This window comes from Eschrichtius robustus, chromosome 16 (genome assembly GCF_028021215.1).
Source record: "Eschrichtius robustus isolate mEscRob2 chromosome 16, mEscRob2.pri, whole genome shotgun sequence".
Taxonomy (NCBI): Eukaryota; Metazoa; Chordata; class Mammalia; order Artiodactyla; family Eschrichtiidae; genus Eschrichtius; species Eschrichtius robustus.
Genome location: NC_090839.1, coordinates 67,443,364 through 67,458,218, shown reverse-complemented (window position 1 = coordinate 67,458,218; position 14,855 = coordinate 67,443,364). Strand labels below are relative to the sequence as shown.

At 51.3% G+C, this 14,855-nt stretch overlaps 1 protein-coding gene across 1 annotated transcript in view; it reads right to left on the bottom strand.

The window, feature by feature from the left end:
* Window positions 1–14,855, bottom strand: part of ABCC1 (ATP binding cassette subfamily C member 1 (ABCC1 blood group)) — a 131,977-nt gene that overhangs the window by 16,095 nt on the left and 101,027 nt on the right. Inside the window, exons 20-22 of the mRNA XM_068525219.1 lie at window positions 5,204–5,294; window positions 3,157–3,289; window positions 646–853 (exon numbers count right to left, since the gene is read on the bottom strand). Coding sequence (XP_068381320.1) covers window positions 646–853; window positions 3,157–3,289; window positions 5,204–5,294 — 432 coding nt within the window. The remainder of the gene's footprint in view (window positions 1–645; window positions 854–3,156; window positions 3,290–5,203; window positions 5,295–14,855) is intronic.

Genomic DNA, 14,855 nt, shown 5'->3' with positions numbered 1-14,855 from the left:
AGCTATGACTATTAACGCTGCTGTGTCTAGGTACCTTCATGGGACCACAGGAAGGGTATATGCAGGATTTCTCAACTTCCTCTCTATTAACGTCTGGGGCTGGAACATCCTCTGCTGTGGAGGCTGTGCTGTGCACTGCAGGATGTTTAGCAACATTCCTGGCCTCTAGATGCCAGTAGCACCCACCCCTACTCTGAAGCTGTGACAACTCTAAGTATCGCTAGATATTGCTAAATGTCCTCTGAGGACAACACTGCCTGCGTTATGAACCACTAGTATAAACTAATTCCCACCTTTAGGCAGCAGGCAAAAGTCCACAAATAAGACTTTACAGAAACACCATTACCCTGCCAGAACAACAAGGGGCAAGGGCCCTTGGTCGCCTTCTATTTCTCAACTTTCCTCATCTGTAAAATGGGCACATTGGAGCTCCCCTCCCCTCTGTCTCCTAGGTCCACACGAAACAGAGCATTCGAGAAACATTCATTCTACAAATACCTCAGTGTCTATTATGTGATAGTTACTATTCATGTGTGTTTGGTTTGTGGGTCTGCAAAACCCTGACAAGTTGGGGGACCCAATCCTGTAACAAGACATGGAAGTGGCTCCAAGTGCCGACAGCAGGTGGGGGGCAGGGAGGCCCACCTTGAGAAATGCCCAGGGCTCCATAGATGCTCAGCCGGACTTTCGTGTGCTCCTGGGTCCCATTGACGATGGGGTCATCAGTCCAGAGACTGAGCCAATAGTTAGAGGCCAGGGAAGCAACGTGGTTACACAGGAAAAGGAAGATGCTCAGAAAGGAGATGAAAAGTCCTATCGCCTTCATGTAGTCCCAGTACACGGAGAGCTTGACCTGAGACCAGGGAGAGAAGGCATCTTACAGAATGCACACACCAGCCATGCCCACCCAAGGTCAGTAACTTCAACAGACCCTGTGGTCCAGCCCCCTAACCTGTGCTCATGCCTACGACCCCCTCCCCCTTAGTTCCTCGGCAAAGAAGTCATCAGCAGCAAAGTCAAGGTGTCTGCCCTCATGGAGCTTCCAGTCAAGCGGCAAGACAGGCTTTCATCAAATCATTGCCCAGATAAATGCATAATCCCAGAGAAGGGCTGGAAGTGGTACATGATTTCATACGAGTATAAAACTGGGCATCCTGACCTAACCCAGGGTGGGGAGGTATCAGAGGAGGTTCTCCCTAAGGAAGGGACATCAAAGAATTAACCAGGTGAAAATGGAAAAAAGGCACTCCAGGCGGAGGGACCAGCATGTGCAAAGGCCCTGACGTAGGAGGGAACCTGAAAGGAGGAAAGGATGGCTGGAGCAACATGAGGCTGAAGAACAGGGAGCGGCCAGACCACACAGGGCCTGAGAGATCCTGCCCAGGATTCCGATTTTTACTCCAGGACCATCAGGAAGCCATCAAAGAGTCTGAAGAAAATGGGAAGATGGGACGTGTTGCCTAGCACCCACGACCAAGTGTCACATCCCCCCCACCCCCAGTCCTCTGAACACCCAACACCAATTCCTCCCAATCGCAACTGGCCTCCCATTGCTCAGCCCATTCCCCAACTCCACCAGGTGACAGCTGGGGGCTTCTTTCACTCCTATATCCCTACAGAGCCCAGCATGGGGGCTACGTAATTACGTGCAGCCACTCAAAGGGTGGCTGAACACCACAGACAGGGACAATGTGCTTTGGGCCAGCCCCACACCCAACCCGCTTGGCGTGGTTTCAACTAACTCCAGGTATCTTTCCCTGTGTGTGTGCTCATTGTCACATCAGGCTTTTCATGCTGAATTTTGGGTCATAAACATCATCTGCTTGAGGTGCAGTCTGGTTAAAAAAGGAAGCAGGTGGAAGAACAGAGGTCCAAGGTATAGCTGAGTGTTTCCTTTTGATTTTTATTTTCCAAGTCTCTGTTCTTCAAACTGAAAGAGTGGGGAGGGGGTGTAAGAATAAAGAACGTGCTTATCTCACCACCTGGCCCACTCATGCAGCTGAGCTGCCTGCTGACCCCGAGTTGCTCTGCAGGACTTGGGACCCTTCCTCATGAGCAGAGGAACAAGGTGGGCATGGGAGTCAGAAGTGACCGGGGTGGGCTGAGCCCAGCTCCGCTCCTGTTCAGACTTCGGCAAGTTACAAGCCCCCAGGTCTTTGTTTTCCTTGCATGTAGAATGCAGATACTGGCGGGACCCACCTGCTCTGGGTGGTGTGGGGATTAAGTGAGGATTAAATGGGCCTAGCACCTCTGGCCCTTCCTTCTCAAGTCCTTGATTCTGGGCATTTCTCTGGCTCCCTGGAGGGTCACTAAGAGCAAGGGAGGAAAACACCCTACAGCCACCTCTGCCCCCAGACACAGGTGTGACCAAGATGAGGTTAGGAGCTGGAAACAGAGGGCCCGGGAAATTCTGGATGTGTCCAGGTAGATCTGAGAGAACAGTGCCCCAACCTTGCTCGTTCCCGTATCACCTTTCATAGGTTCGTTTTTATTTGTGTACTTTTTTTAAACTTATTTTTAAAACACTACTCCCTATTAAAAAAAAAAGACCACTTTAATTTTAAAAATAAACTTTGCATTACTACCATAAACAGAAAATTGACACTTGCCCGAAACAGATGATCATAAAAAAACACAGTAAAACAAGAGCTTGAAACCTGCTCTCCTTGTTACAAAGAGAAGTTTGTGATTGTTACTGCTATAGACGGAATGTTTGTGTCTCCTCCCGAATTTGTAAGTTGAAATCCTAATCCCACCCCCCCCACACTATAAGTTAATGTTCTATAGGGCTGGGTCTGTGATGACCTGAAACCAAGGCACACACAACTGAACCCCGTGAGGTGGAAGCCCTGATTTAAGGCGTCTGGGTCACCTACGGCTAAGAAGGGCCCCAGCTGCTCAAAGGAGGTGGTGGTCAGGATGGCAGAGACTACAGATACCAACCATGGAGTCTGAGTGCCAGGTTCAAATCCCAGCTCTGTCACGCACCAGCTGTGACCTGGGGCAAGTCACCTAGGCCCTCCGGTCTGGTTTCTGGCCCTTAAAACAGTACCTTTCGAGGCTCCTTGTGAGGAAGACATGAATTGAGACGACCCCAGCACTCCGCACAGGGCCCAGCCCCCAGGGACGCACAGCGACGCGGGCCGTCGCCCTCACCTGCCCAGTCTGAGCCTTGTCTGCCTCCATCAGCTTCCAGGTGTCCTCCTCCACGGGCCTGGGCTTCTGCAGCTCCACGGTGCTGGTGTGGTGCCGGCTGACGTCCCCGCCATAGGAGGAGCTGCTGAGTTGTCTGGGGAAGCAAGGCACACGGGCGTCAACCGCATGGAGGCCCTGGGCAGAGGTGGGCCCCCAAAGCACCAAACTAGTTCACCCTTCTGATTTTACATAGGTGACCCCGAGAGGGGAAGGGTCTGGCCCCAGGGTCCCACAGAAGAACCGCTCCTTTATGTGGACTTTATTCAGAAAGCATTTCCTGCCCACCAGTACTCACCAGCTTTATGCAGATCATGACAGATCATCATCCAGAGCGCTTTCCTCCCTGGGGTAGTCTCTTTCCCTGGGGAGGTGTATGCTTGGGGAATGACATGGTATATGTGTGTGTGTGTACACGGCTCAGAGCTACACAAGCAAAGGGATGGGGTACGACTTCCACCTTGGTCGTCAACTCTACTGCCTTCTTGGTTTGCCTGCCTTGATGAAGCGAGTGTGGAGGTTGGAGAAGCCCACGGAGCTGGGAATGGAGGGGTGCTCCAGGCTGTGGCCAGTTAGGAACTGAGGAACTGAGTCCTGCCAACAGCCACGTGAGCTTGGAAACCGACCCTTCCCCAGCCGAGCCTTTAGCTGAGACCCCAGCCTGGCCAATGCCTTGGTTACAGCTTGGGAGAGGCCCTGAGCAGATGAGCCAGCTAAGCTGTGCCTGGACGCCTCGACCCACAGAAACTGAGATGACAAACCGCTAAGCTTGTGATTCTTTGCTATGTAGCAATGGAAAACGAATACCCAGTGTTCTGTGTGTTTCTGCTCAGTCCACCTGTGGCTCTCTCTCGCAGTCACCTGCCCCTACGTCCCAGGACAGCCTGCAGGCGCCTGCCTCATCTCAGCTAATTCTTAGACTGATTACGCTGGCCGCCTGCACAGACCAGGGCAGTGTCCCCTCACCCCCCGGCTGACTCCGGGCAAGGCACTGTTCTAAGTGCTTTACACACACACACACACACGCCGAGCTCACCACTGAGACTGGTGCGCCAGCAGAGAAGGAAGGAAGTATGTCCACCTCTCGTGTATGATACAAAGCCAGGCCCAGGAGGGGACCGTGGGCAGGGTTCTGAGGGGCACAGATGCTTGTGCCAATTTCCTTCCCAGCCCATTTCTGTGAAATCCCCCCACCCCAAAAGAAGTAACCTCAGGTGGCCCCAGCTCACCCAAATAATAACTGAGTGGCATTTACTGAGTGCTGATGGCTTCACAGGCAGCGAATCACACAAGCCTTCCTACAACCCTACAAGGTGAGTGCACCAAAGACCCTATTTGACAACTGAGGAAACTGAGGCACAGGGAGGTTAATGCCGCTCCTCCAAACACCCAATGATCTAACCAAAAGCAACCTTCTTTAAAGCACCGAAGTGTAGAACTTAGGAGTACTGGCTCAGAGGCCGAACTCGGGTTCAAATTCAAGCTCAGCTTCTCTGCAGCTGCGTGACCTATGGACAGCTCTCAGTTTGTTCACCCGTAAAATGGGAAGATGACAGTAACTACCTCCAGGTCCACAGACCGTACAGGGCTTGGCACTGTGCCTGGCTCCTAACAGGACATAAAACGCAGCCGTCACTATTACTCTATTTTGAATCAGCTGCTGGTTCTTAAAGCCTGAACGTTCCAGGCCCCTCTGCGTGACTTGAGCAAAGAGCCACACCATGTAGGGAGCTTGAGTGTCAGAAGCGCAGACGGATGGGTAAATCGTGAGGCCTGTGTGAGCCGTGCCGCCTTGCAGGAACAGAACCAGGCTTCCCCTTTGGGCCTCTGTTCCCTGGGAAGTGAAGTCCCCCCCCAAGGATTTGGGAGGGAGGCAGAAGCTGAAAGCCTTTTTTGGTAGGTGAGCCTCGCTGCGGGCACCCTTCTCCCTCCTCTCCCCCCCCAGGCAGGGGGCAGAAACGTGATGCCGGGAGAATCCCCAGGGTGTCCCCACCCCACCCCCCCACCTTACCTCTGCAGTTGCTTCCCCGCAGCGTCCGTCACCAGCATGCCGTTCTCCACCTGCTTCACCTCCTTCCCTGGCCTGCCAACACCTGCTAAGCCTGGCAGAAGCGGGGAGGGGGAATCGTGGCTTTAAGAGCTGGACATCAAAACCTGTCACTGTGGGGGGAGATGGCAGATAACCTGGCCTCCCGGAAGCTCAGAAAGCAAGACCTGCTTTGCTGTAGCCACGGACAGGCTGCCCAGCTGGGCTGCAGGAGATATTGGAGCCAGCTTCCTTGGGGCAGGGATGGTGCTTTGCAACCGTCTCAAGGGCCCTGGGCCCGAGCAAGTGCCCTGTGCCAGCAGCGACCAGTAAAATCCAGTTCTGGTGATAGCATCTGTGCTGTGTGAAGCTCGGATTATGGAGCCAGGACACAGGGAACCACTCGGGGGAAAGGGCACAGTCCTCTGGTCCCCAAGCATCCCAAACAAGGGCGAAACCCAAAATAAACGACAACCAGTTTTGACAAGGGCATCAGACACTAGAGTCCCAGATGCCCCCAGCCAAGAGTTAACCCTCTGGTTGCCGGGTCAAGGGGAGGGCCTGAAGATCAGGGTAAAGGGTACCTGGGATTGCTAGGGCAGTGGCTGTTTTTCCAGTAATAAGGAACTATTTCAACACTTCAACAACTGATACAGCCACCACGGGGCACCATACCAGCCGGATATCTGCCCCAATCCCAGGAAGTATCCGCCCAGCATCAACAATGATCACCGTCACCTTAAGAACAGTGGCTAACATTTATCATCAGCCACTGTGCTGTGTTGAAATACAGTCTCTCCTTTAATCTTCCAACAACTCAGTGATACGTTTATTACCGCTCACTTTGCACTGATTTCCTCACTCTTTGGTGCCAGGACAGAGAAAGCAGGAGAGAGAAGCATAAGGTAGGGCTCCAAAGGACTGACCCCAGAAGAGGAGGGGATGCAGGACAGAAGTTATATGAAGGGATAAATACGCAGCCAGCAGTGACCCTGAGAACGTGCTGATGTGACATGAATTAAAGCAGAATCCAGAAAGGCAGGTTCTCTCAGGCGACAGCCACAGGAAGAAACAGAAGATGGAAGGGAACCAGGGCTGGGGGGTCATTCCTGGGTTGATGGGAGGAGCTCTGAGCTGGTGATTCTCAATCTTGGCTGTGAATGAATCACCCAGGATGCCCTGGGCCAGCCAGGTCCCTGCACTGACTCTGCCAGGGAGGCCAACCCCCATGCTGAGAGCACAGTCAGGTAGCTAGGACGTGTGGGAAGTGTTCTCTCACTTCCCAGCTGTGGGTACTGCGGAAGCAATGAACCTCTCTGAGCCTCAACTTCCACATCTGCAAAATGGGAGCAACAACAGCACCCGCCCTCATTAGCGGGAGGACGAAATGAGGTTGTGCCTGGTGCTCAGTAAATGTGAGATGCTGATGAGGCGCTTACTGTTATATCTGCATTTTTAAACATGTCCCACAGATAATTCAGGGGCACAGCCAAGACTGAGAATCACTGCTTTAAATGTTTCCTTAAATATCAGCATCTTTTTTTTTTTTAAATTGGAAAAAAACCCTAAAACAAACAGAAGAGTGATAACAAGCAGGACTTCCCATGCAGCCGCATGCAGACAGTGCTCATATACATGCACAGCACTGGGGCCCAAGCCCGGCCTTGACTGTCTTGCTCTGTGCAGGGATGGGGATGCTTTAAAACACTCCCAGAGACACCTGTCCTGCGGCGGGGGCTTCAGAGAGCCCTCTGTCCTGCACAGCTGCCCAGGGGCCCTCTGGGAGCCTCAACCTTCCCTCCCCCTCCTGCTTCCCACACAGTAGAGGCCCCCACAGTGGCCTCCATGGCTGCCTCCCCGTCTTCTCCACCCAATTAGCCCACAGGTGATACGCCAACTGGGGCAGCTGGAAAATTCTCATCTGCAAGGGAGGGACAGAGAGTCCTAGGAGTGGAACCGAACATGTGTGCTGCACCACGCCATAATTTGCAGGGGCTTAGTCCCCCTCCCCCCGAGTCTCCCAGGCCTGTCTGCCAGGATGCCCAGGCTCCCCAGCCAAGGGGGAACCTGACCAAGGCCAGCCTATCAGAACCCCTCCCCCCGGCACTTTCAGCCGTCGGTGGCCCCAGGACCAAAGATCTGTCCAACTGCTCTGTCCTAAAGGAGTCTCATGCCCAGAGTTCCCACTGCCTGAGTCCTGCTTGTTCAGTTTTGCCTTTGATTTCTGAGCTGCCTGTAAACACCCTAGTTTAACTGGCTGGCGTTGGCTCCTGTGGCTTCCAAAAGGGGCCTCTGTCTGGACCCTCAGCCACAGGTGCCGGTTACGGAAGACAGGAGGGAGGGGTCTGCTCTGGTGGCCGGTTCACACTTTTCTGTCACCAGAGGGAGCCAGGGCAGCCTTTCCTGCTGAAGTTCTTCTAGAAACATCCCACCTCCGGTGCCCCAGCCACCTGGCAGCTACTCCATCAGGAAGCCATCACCCCGGTGCTGTCTTGGCCTGCCTGGGTCTTGATCATGCCCAGGAGGTATGGGTGGGGTCGTTATAATCAAGCTGTTACCATTCATCGTCCACCTACTGTGTGCCAGGCATTTCGCAACCAGGATCTCCTTCAAGGCATGCTGGTCATGGTCATTTGGCCTGCAAAGATGGTAAAGCTTAGCCAAGGTCACTCAGCCGGCCTGTAAGAAATCTGGAGATTCGAACTGTATCCACAAGGGCCAACCACAAAGCCAGGCACAGAGCAGGTGCCCAATAAATGCTGGATGAATGATGGAAAGGGATGGAAAGGCAGACATTCAAGGGTCCCTTCCCAGGCATGCAGCAGCAGGACAAGTCCATCTGCAGCCTCATTCTGCAAGCACAGCCAACTCCAACCCCGCTGTCACTGACCTTCCTCCTCATCCATCACATTGGTGCCTGGGAATTCACAAGACCCAAGAAAGCGTTAAGTACCAAGGTAAAACTCCCTACCCTTGAGTTCCCCCACTTAAATGCCCAGAGGGTTTGGATGAATGTCTTTCCTTAAGGGTGAGGGGCAAGGACAGCTGAGGGACCTGCTGCATTTGTGCCTCGGTTTCCCCATCCCACGTGTTCTGGGCGCATCCCTGACAAGTACAGTGCCTGGGCCAGCCCCCTACCCTAAAAGCTGCAAGTGTTCAAACATAAAGAGAGCTAGAAAAATGCAGACAGACCTTCTGTCTTCACGCCTGTTTTCTGGGCACCAGAGGGAGAGAGAGAAAGTATTACAGAGCGTAGGGCAGGCGTGCCAGCTGGGAGACGGCACAGGCCTCTCACCAGCCCACAGCCTCTGCTTCTTCAAGGACATGAGCACCTTGCTCTGAGCCAGCTCCACGTGGGAGCTGGGAGACGGCACAGGCCTCTCACCAGCCCACAGCCTCTGCTTCTTCAAGGACATGAGCACCTTGCTCTGAGCCAGCTCCACGTGGAGAGAAGGGGGAAGAGGAGGTGACTTGGCTTAGATATCATCTTGGACCCCCCAGGCTGGGATGGGGACCCCATCTCAGGGTTCTTCCAGCTCCCCAGGCTTGCCTCCAGCACCGTGCTTAGCACGATGATGTCCTTGATTACTTAGTGTTTCTCTCCCCCATCATACTGTGAGCTCTTGAGACCATTCCTAGGTCTTATCTACCACTCTACTCCCAGCACCTGGTGCATCCGATGGCCATGTGGGGTTGTACAGGATGCGCACTGCACAATCCAAGGGGCACCATTTCATATGGTGGCTCATGTACCAGATGTCCCCGTGGCACACAGCAGATAAGCAGATGGACGGATTAACAAATGAATGGCCAAGAGAACGAGCAGAGCCGACCTTCCAATGCCAGAGGGGCACAATATCGGCCACAGTGGTGCCATCTCCTAGCCTGAACCCACAAAGGTGATTTCTAAACCAGCCCTGAGAGAAACGGGCAATATCAGCTCATGGTTCTTTCCAATCTGGGGTATATACACAGATGTGTTAATGTCCGATGGTTACGCAGGGCATGCCTTAAACAATCAAGATGCAACTCATTCAGTCACTTATTTAACACATTTCCTGAGTATCCACTATGCGCCAGGCACTGTTCTCAGCCCTGGGGATACAGAGGTGACCAAAAAACCTTCATGGAGCTTAAATTCCAAGGGAGAAAAAGAGATAATCAAGTAGTAGATCCAGAATATACTGTCAGGCAGTGTTAAATGCTACAAAGAAAAATAAAGCAGGGTAAGGAGAAAATATGAATGGTGGGGGGTTGGGAGAGGGAGGGTGCTACAAAATAACTAAGAAGCAAAGACATAAAACTTGCAACCCAATGACTCTTCTTTGAGTGCTTCTAAGCACCAGGGATGGGCCTGTGATACTAGTAAGCCAGGTGCCACCCCAGCCCTTGAACCGCATAAGCGCTGCCCGGGCCGTGTGTTCAGCCAGCCACTGACCCTCAAGGCGGGCACCTCTCAGGCTCGCTGTTTATTCTCAAGAAGGTTCTGGAACTCAGCTTGGGCAAGAGCCAGCAGGCAAGTCTCCCCCTTGAGGGAAGAATTCAAGTCACTGTTTTACAGTCAACGGCTGGTTTTTGACCAAAAACGGAATCGATCGGCTACATCTCCCAGCCCTATCCTCCCGCCTCGGCCCTGCAAGTTCTTCAGACTCAAAAGGGGAAGAAACACGGACACTGAGGGCAGCGGGGAGGAATGTGCCATCTGTCTGACAGACTCTCCAGCTGCTGCTCGGTGCTTACAACAGACTTCTGCAACATGGGGAGGTGCCTGGGACCTGACGTTAAGAAACAAAAGAGGGACAGGAGAACTGATGACAAAAGCACACTCTAGGACCCTACTCTTCTCAGGGAAAAGGTCCTGGGCTAGAAGGACAGGTGGGAAAGAGGCCAAATGCCAACGCAGTTCCCCTCTGGGCAGTGCAACAGCAGAAGGATGTTCTTTTTGCTGGTTCTTGGAGCTTTTCTACACTTTGCCATTGTCTACACGGAGCACATATTGATTTTATAATCAGGTAAAAAAGAAAAATCCCAAAAAAATCTGAAAAAGGGAAAAAAATGAGTGACAAGGTTGAGAGATGTCTCAAATAAGGTTCTGAAAAGCAGCCAGGTCGTTGGAATCAAAGTCTTTCTCCCAAGATGACAAGGGAAGAACCTGGGCAGACAGAAGTCAAAGCAGAGCGGCTTTCACACCCTCGGCTCTACTGACATCGTGGGCTGGGTGATTCTCCGCTCCGGGGGGACAGAGGGGGTCGCCCCGTGCACTGCACGTTGTTTAGCAGCACCCATGCTCTCTCCCGACTAGATGCCAGGAGTGTCCCCCTCCACCCACACTGTGACAACCAAACACGTCTCCAGACATTGCCAAGTGTCCCCGGAAGGCACAAATGTTCTCTACTGAAAACCGCCATGCTAGGTTTTAGGTTCCTAATAAAGAAACCAGAGAAAATAAAAATGTTCTATACCTTCCAAGTACAAGGGTTAATGAACTACTTTGTAACTCTCTTTGCAACCAAAACCAACAAACAAAAAGTCTCCTAGAAACAGGATCATGCATATCCCTGGGGAGGGGTCAGTCTCCCCTAACCCCAAGCCTAGCTCCTATTCCCCATCCCAGGGAGAAAGAATCCCCTCACAGCAAACACTTGTCCTTCAGCCTGCGTGTTCTAAAAAAGACCTGATTAATCCAATGAGGAAACAAAAGTTTCCCTTTAGAAGGAGCCAAAAATGTGGTTCAAACAAATCCAAGGTCACTGGCACTCAGAGTTGACTACAGCTGAGCAAGACTGGACCCTGACGCCAAGCCTTATCGCCGGGGCCCCTCCACAGAGGTGGAAAGAAAGGGGGGAGGGCGTTTGATTTTTAGACCCATGGGCAGAGGACCTCTGTGACCTGCCCAGCTTGGGGCTGGGTGGCTGAATTGGGGAAATAACCCCACAGTGGTGCTAGGGTGGTGGATGGTATTTTCACCACTAAATTAAGTGCTGACGTGCACACAAAAAAATTTTTTTAACTGGCAGCATTCCATATTCTGCATAACCTGCTTTGGATATGCGGGCGGCTGGGGAGGAAGGGAAGGGAAAAAACTCAACAAGATATAAGGACAGTCCCTGCTCAGCTGGATAGAAAGGGGAGAGAGAGACCTCATTCTGGGAAAAAGATTCAGATAAACCCACACACGTCACTTTAGAAAGCACAGAGGGTTATTTTTGCCTAAATGCAGCCCACCAAGCAGGCCGGTGAAATACAGTGATCTTGAAGTTGCCACCACCCATCGTGTGACCTTGGCTTGACTTGGGCTAAGAGACAATCCGAGGAGGGAGACTCCGCAGCAAGAGGAAAGCAGCTTACACTTACAGCAGAACCTTCCAACCACAGGAGCATGAACATGTAGAAACTCATTCCAACCTGGAGTTTAAATGCTGGAGGGAGCGTCAGCTATCTTGCACTGGCAAAAGAAAATACTTTTCTTTTAAAACCCCTAGGGTTTGTAGCAGCACTATTCATAATAGACAAAAAGTGGAAACAGCTCGAATGCTCATCAGCTGATGAATGAAACGTTGCGTGTCTACAATTCAACAATCAGAAGAAATGAAGTGCTGATGCAAGCTACCACAGACAGACCTTGGAAACATCAGGCAAAGTGAAAGAAGCCAGTCACAAAAGACCACGTTAAAGAATTCTGTTTATATGAAATGTTCAGAGTAAGACAAATCTATACAGAAAGCAGACTTGTGTGGCGGTCGTTTTGTGATGTATAGAAATATCAAATCACTATATTGTGCACCAGGAACTAGCACAGTGTTGCAGGTAAATTATACTTCAAAAAAAACCAAAAGAGAAAAAAAGATCAGATTTGTGGTCACCGGAGGTGGAGGGGTGAGGAGGAATTGGATGAAGGTAGCCAAAAGGTACTAACTGCCAGTTATAAGACAAATAAGTACTAGAGATATAACGTACATGATTAATATAATTAAAACTGCTGTGTGTACATATGAAATTTGTTAAGAGAGTAAGTACTAAGAGTTCTCATCACAAGGACAAAAATTTTTTTCTATTTCTTTAATTTCATATCTATATGAGATGACAGATGTTCACTAAACTTATTGTGGTCATCATTTCAGGATGTACGTAAGTCAAATCATCATGCTGAACACCTCAAATTTACACAGTGCTCTTTGTCAATTACGTCTCAAAACCGGAAGGAAAAAAAGAAAGTAGATGAGTGGTTGCCTAGGACTTGAAGGGCTGGGAGGAAATGGGGAGTGACTGCCAAAGGGTATGAGGTTTCCTTGAGGGGGGTGAAAATGTTCTGAAATTGATTGTGGTGATGGCTGCACAAATAAAATACTAGCATTTTTTTTTTTAAATCATTGAATTGGGTGAATTATATGGTGTGTGAATTATATCTCAATAAGGAACTTATTAAAAACTACGAGGACTCCAGCAAACGCTAACACAGAGGAATGAAGGTGTGCACTCTTGCTGTGTGCCCTCCCCTTTCTGACATTCAGTGGCTTCCTGCTGCACAGAGAACAAAACCCAAACTCCTCACCCTGAAGGCCCCGAAGGGTACCCACCCACACCCCCGCCAGCCTCATCTCCCACCCTGTCCCTTGCCCACCACGGTGTGGCCACACTGGCCTCTTCTCTGTTCCCTGAACAGACCGAGCTCACGCCGGGCTGAGGCCTGTGCTGTTCCCTGTGTCAGAACACTGTTCCCCACAAAGGGCTTCCCTGACCACCCTGCCTGAGTTGCCCGAACCCCCATCGCTCCCCAGCCCATTACCCTACGTGCTTTCCTTCACAGCACTTACTGCTGCATGACACCATCTTCATCTGCTGATTGCTTACTGCCTTTCTCTCCCACTAGATTCTGAGCTCCACGAGGGCAGGATTTGCCTATATTTTGTTCACTTCTGTCTCCTCAAAACCTAGAACGGTACTGTTATGGGCTGAATTATACTCCCCCGCCAACTAAATTCATATACTGAAGCCCTAACCTCCAGTACCTCGGAATGTGACTGTATGTGGACATAAGGTCTTTGTAGATGTAGTAAGTTCAGGTGAGGTTATGAGGATGGACCCTAATCCTATATAACTGGTGTCCTCATAAGAAGGGGAGATTTGGAGATAGAAACACCACAAGGAGAACACCATGTGAAGATGAGGGCAGACTGGGGTGATGCTTCTGCAAGCCAAGGAACGCCAGAGATTGCCAGCAAACCACCAGAAGCTGGGGGACAGGCATGGAACCCTCACAGCCCTCAGAAGGGACCAACCCTGCTGACACCTTGATCTCAGACTTCCAGCCTCCAGATCTGTGAGAAAAGGCATTTCTGTTGTTTAAGCTACTCAGCTGATGGTACTCTGTTACGGTAGCCCTAGGAAAATAATACAAGCGCTTAACACATATTAGGTGCTCAGGAAACACCTACTGAATGACTAAATCAGTGAATAGTAAATAGCTTTCTTAGTGATCGGCCCCATTCACAGGGACAGGGACCCGCATGCCCCAGACACAGAAGGGACAAGCTTCTTTAAGCCTCAGTTTCCTCACCAGTGAACTGGGAACCACATCCTACCTCTTTCATGAAAAGCTGTTAGGAGGAGTCAACAGGATAACCCCTGTCGAGGACAGAAGCCCCAGTAAGTAGTCAACAACCACTCGCTGTTGTGTCTTTACATCACAGACACCTCGATGACAACTCTGCCCACAGGAGTTGTGCAACGAGGCAGTCCTGCCGCCCCACCCCGGGGGAGAGCCAATCTGAGACCTGTTTGGGGACTAAGCATGTAACAAACACACCCCAGAGGCTCAGGGAGTCTGTAATTAGCTCCTGAAAGAGGGAGATCGGAGTAGGACAGGTGACCTCTCTTTAGTTCCACTCTTTTTAGCAACAGCTGAAACCAAAGCAGAAAAGGCATCAGGTGACCTCTCCTCTCTCTGTATTAACTCAGGTCGAGGCTCCGAGGAGGACCAGCAGAGGATCCATTCCAGACGCCAATCTGACATAAACACAGGGGAGCCTGGAAAGGCTGCCAACCAATTCCCTGAATTTTAAACCAACTAATAAGAGAGAGAACAGGATTCTCAGAAGCCTCACCCCATTTGCTTCAAATAAAGACAGGGTGAGCTCCCAGCCCAGAATTCAAAGCATGCCTCTGAGACTATCCCTGCTCTCAAGAGTCCTGACCTGGGAGGACAGAGCGGGTGTGGTGGCTGGGAAGCGGGCAGGTCTACCTGGACCTGGTAGACGCCAAGTGCATGGGGACATCAGAGGGGCACTCTTCCCAGGGAAGTAATAACAGCAGCTGTCATTGGTACCGTGCCAAAGGCTCCAGTAATCTAGCACATTCATTCTACACCAAGTGCCTGAAGGTTGGTTCTGTTGTTACACTGCTTTATCAGCAACGGCCGGACATCACACAGCTGGAAAGAGCAGCAGCTGGGGTTCGAAGCCAGGTCCTGCCAACTTCCAGCCTGCAGGCTCAGCCACCACATTTGGCCTCATGACCCTCACATCTGTCCTGGATTATGGCACATGTGCCATTGGCTTCTCACAGCCTCTTGGGAGCCAGGAAGACTGTAATTATCACGACCTCCATTTTTGCCACCAAGACCCTGAAACTCAACAGG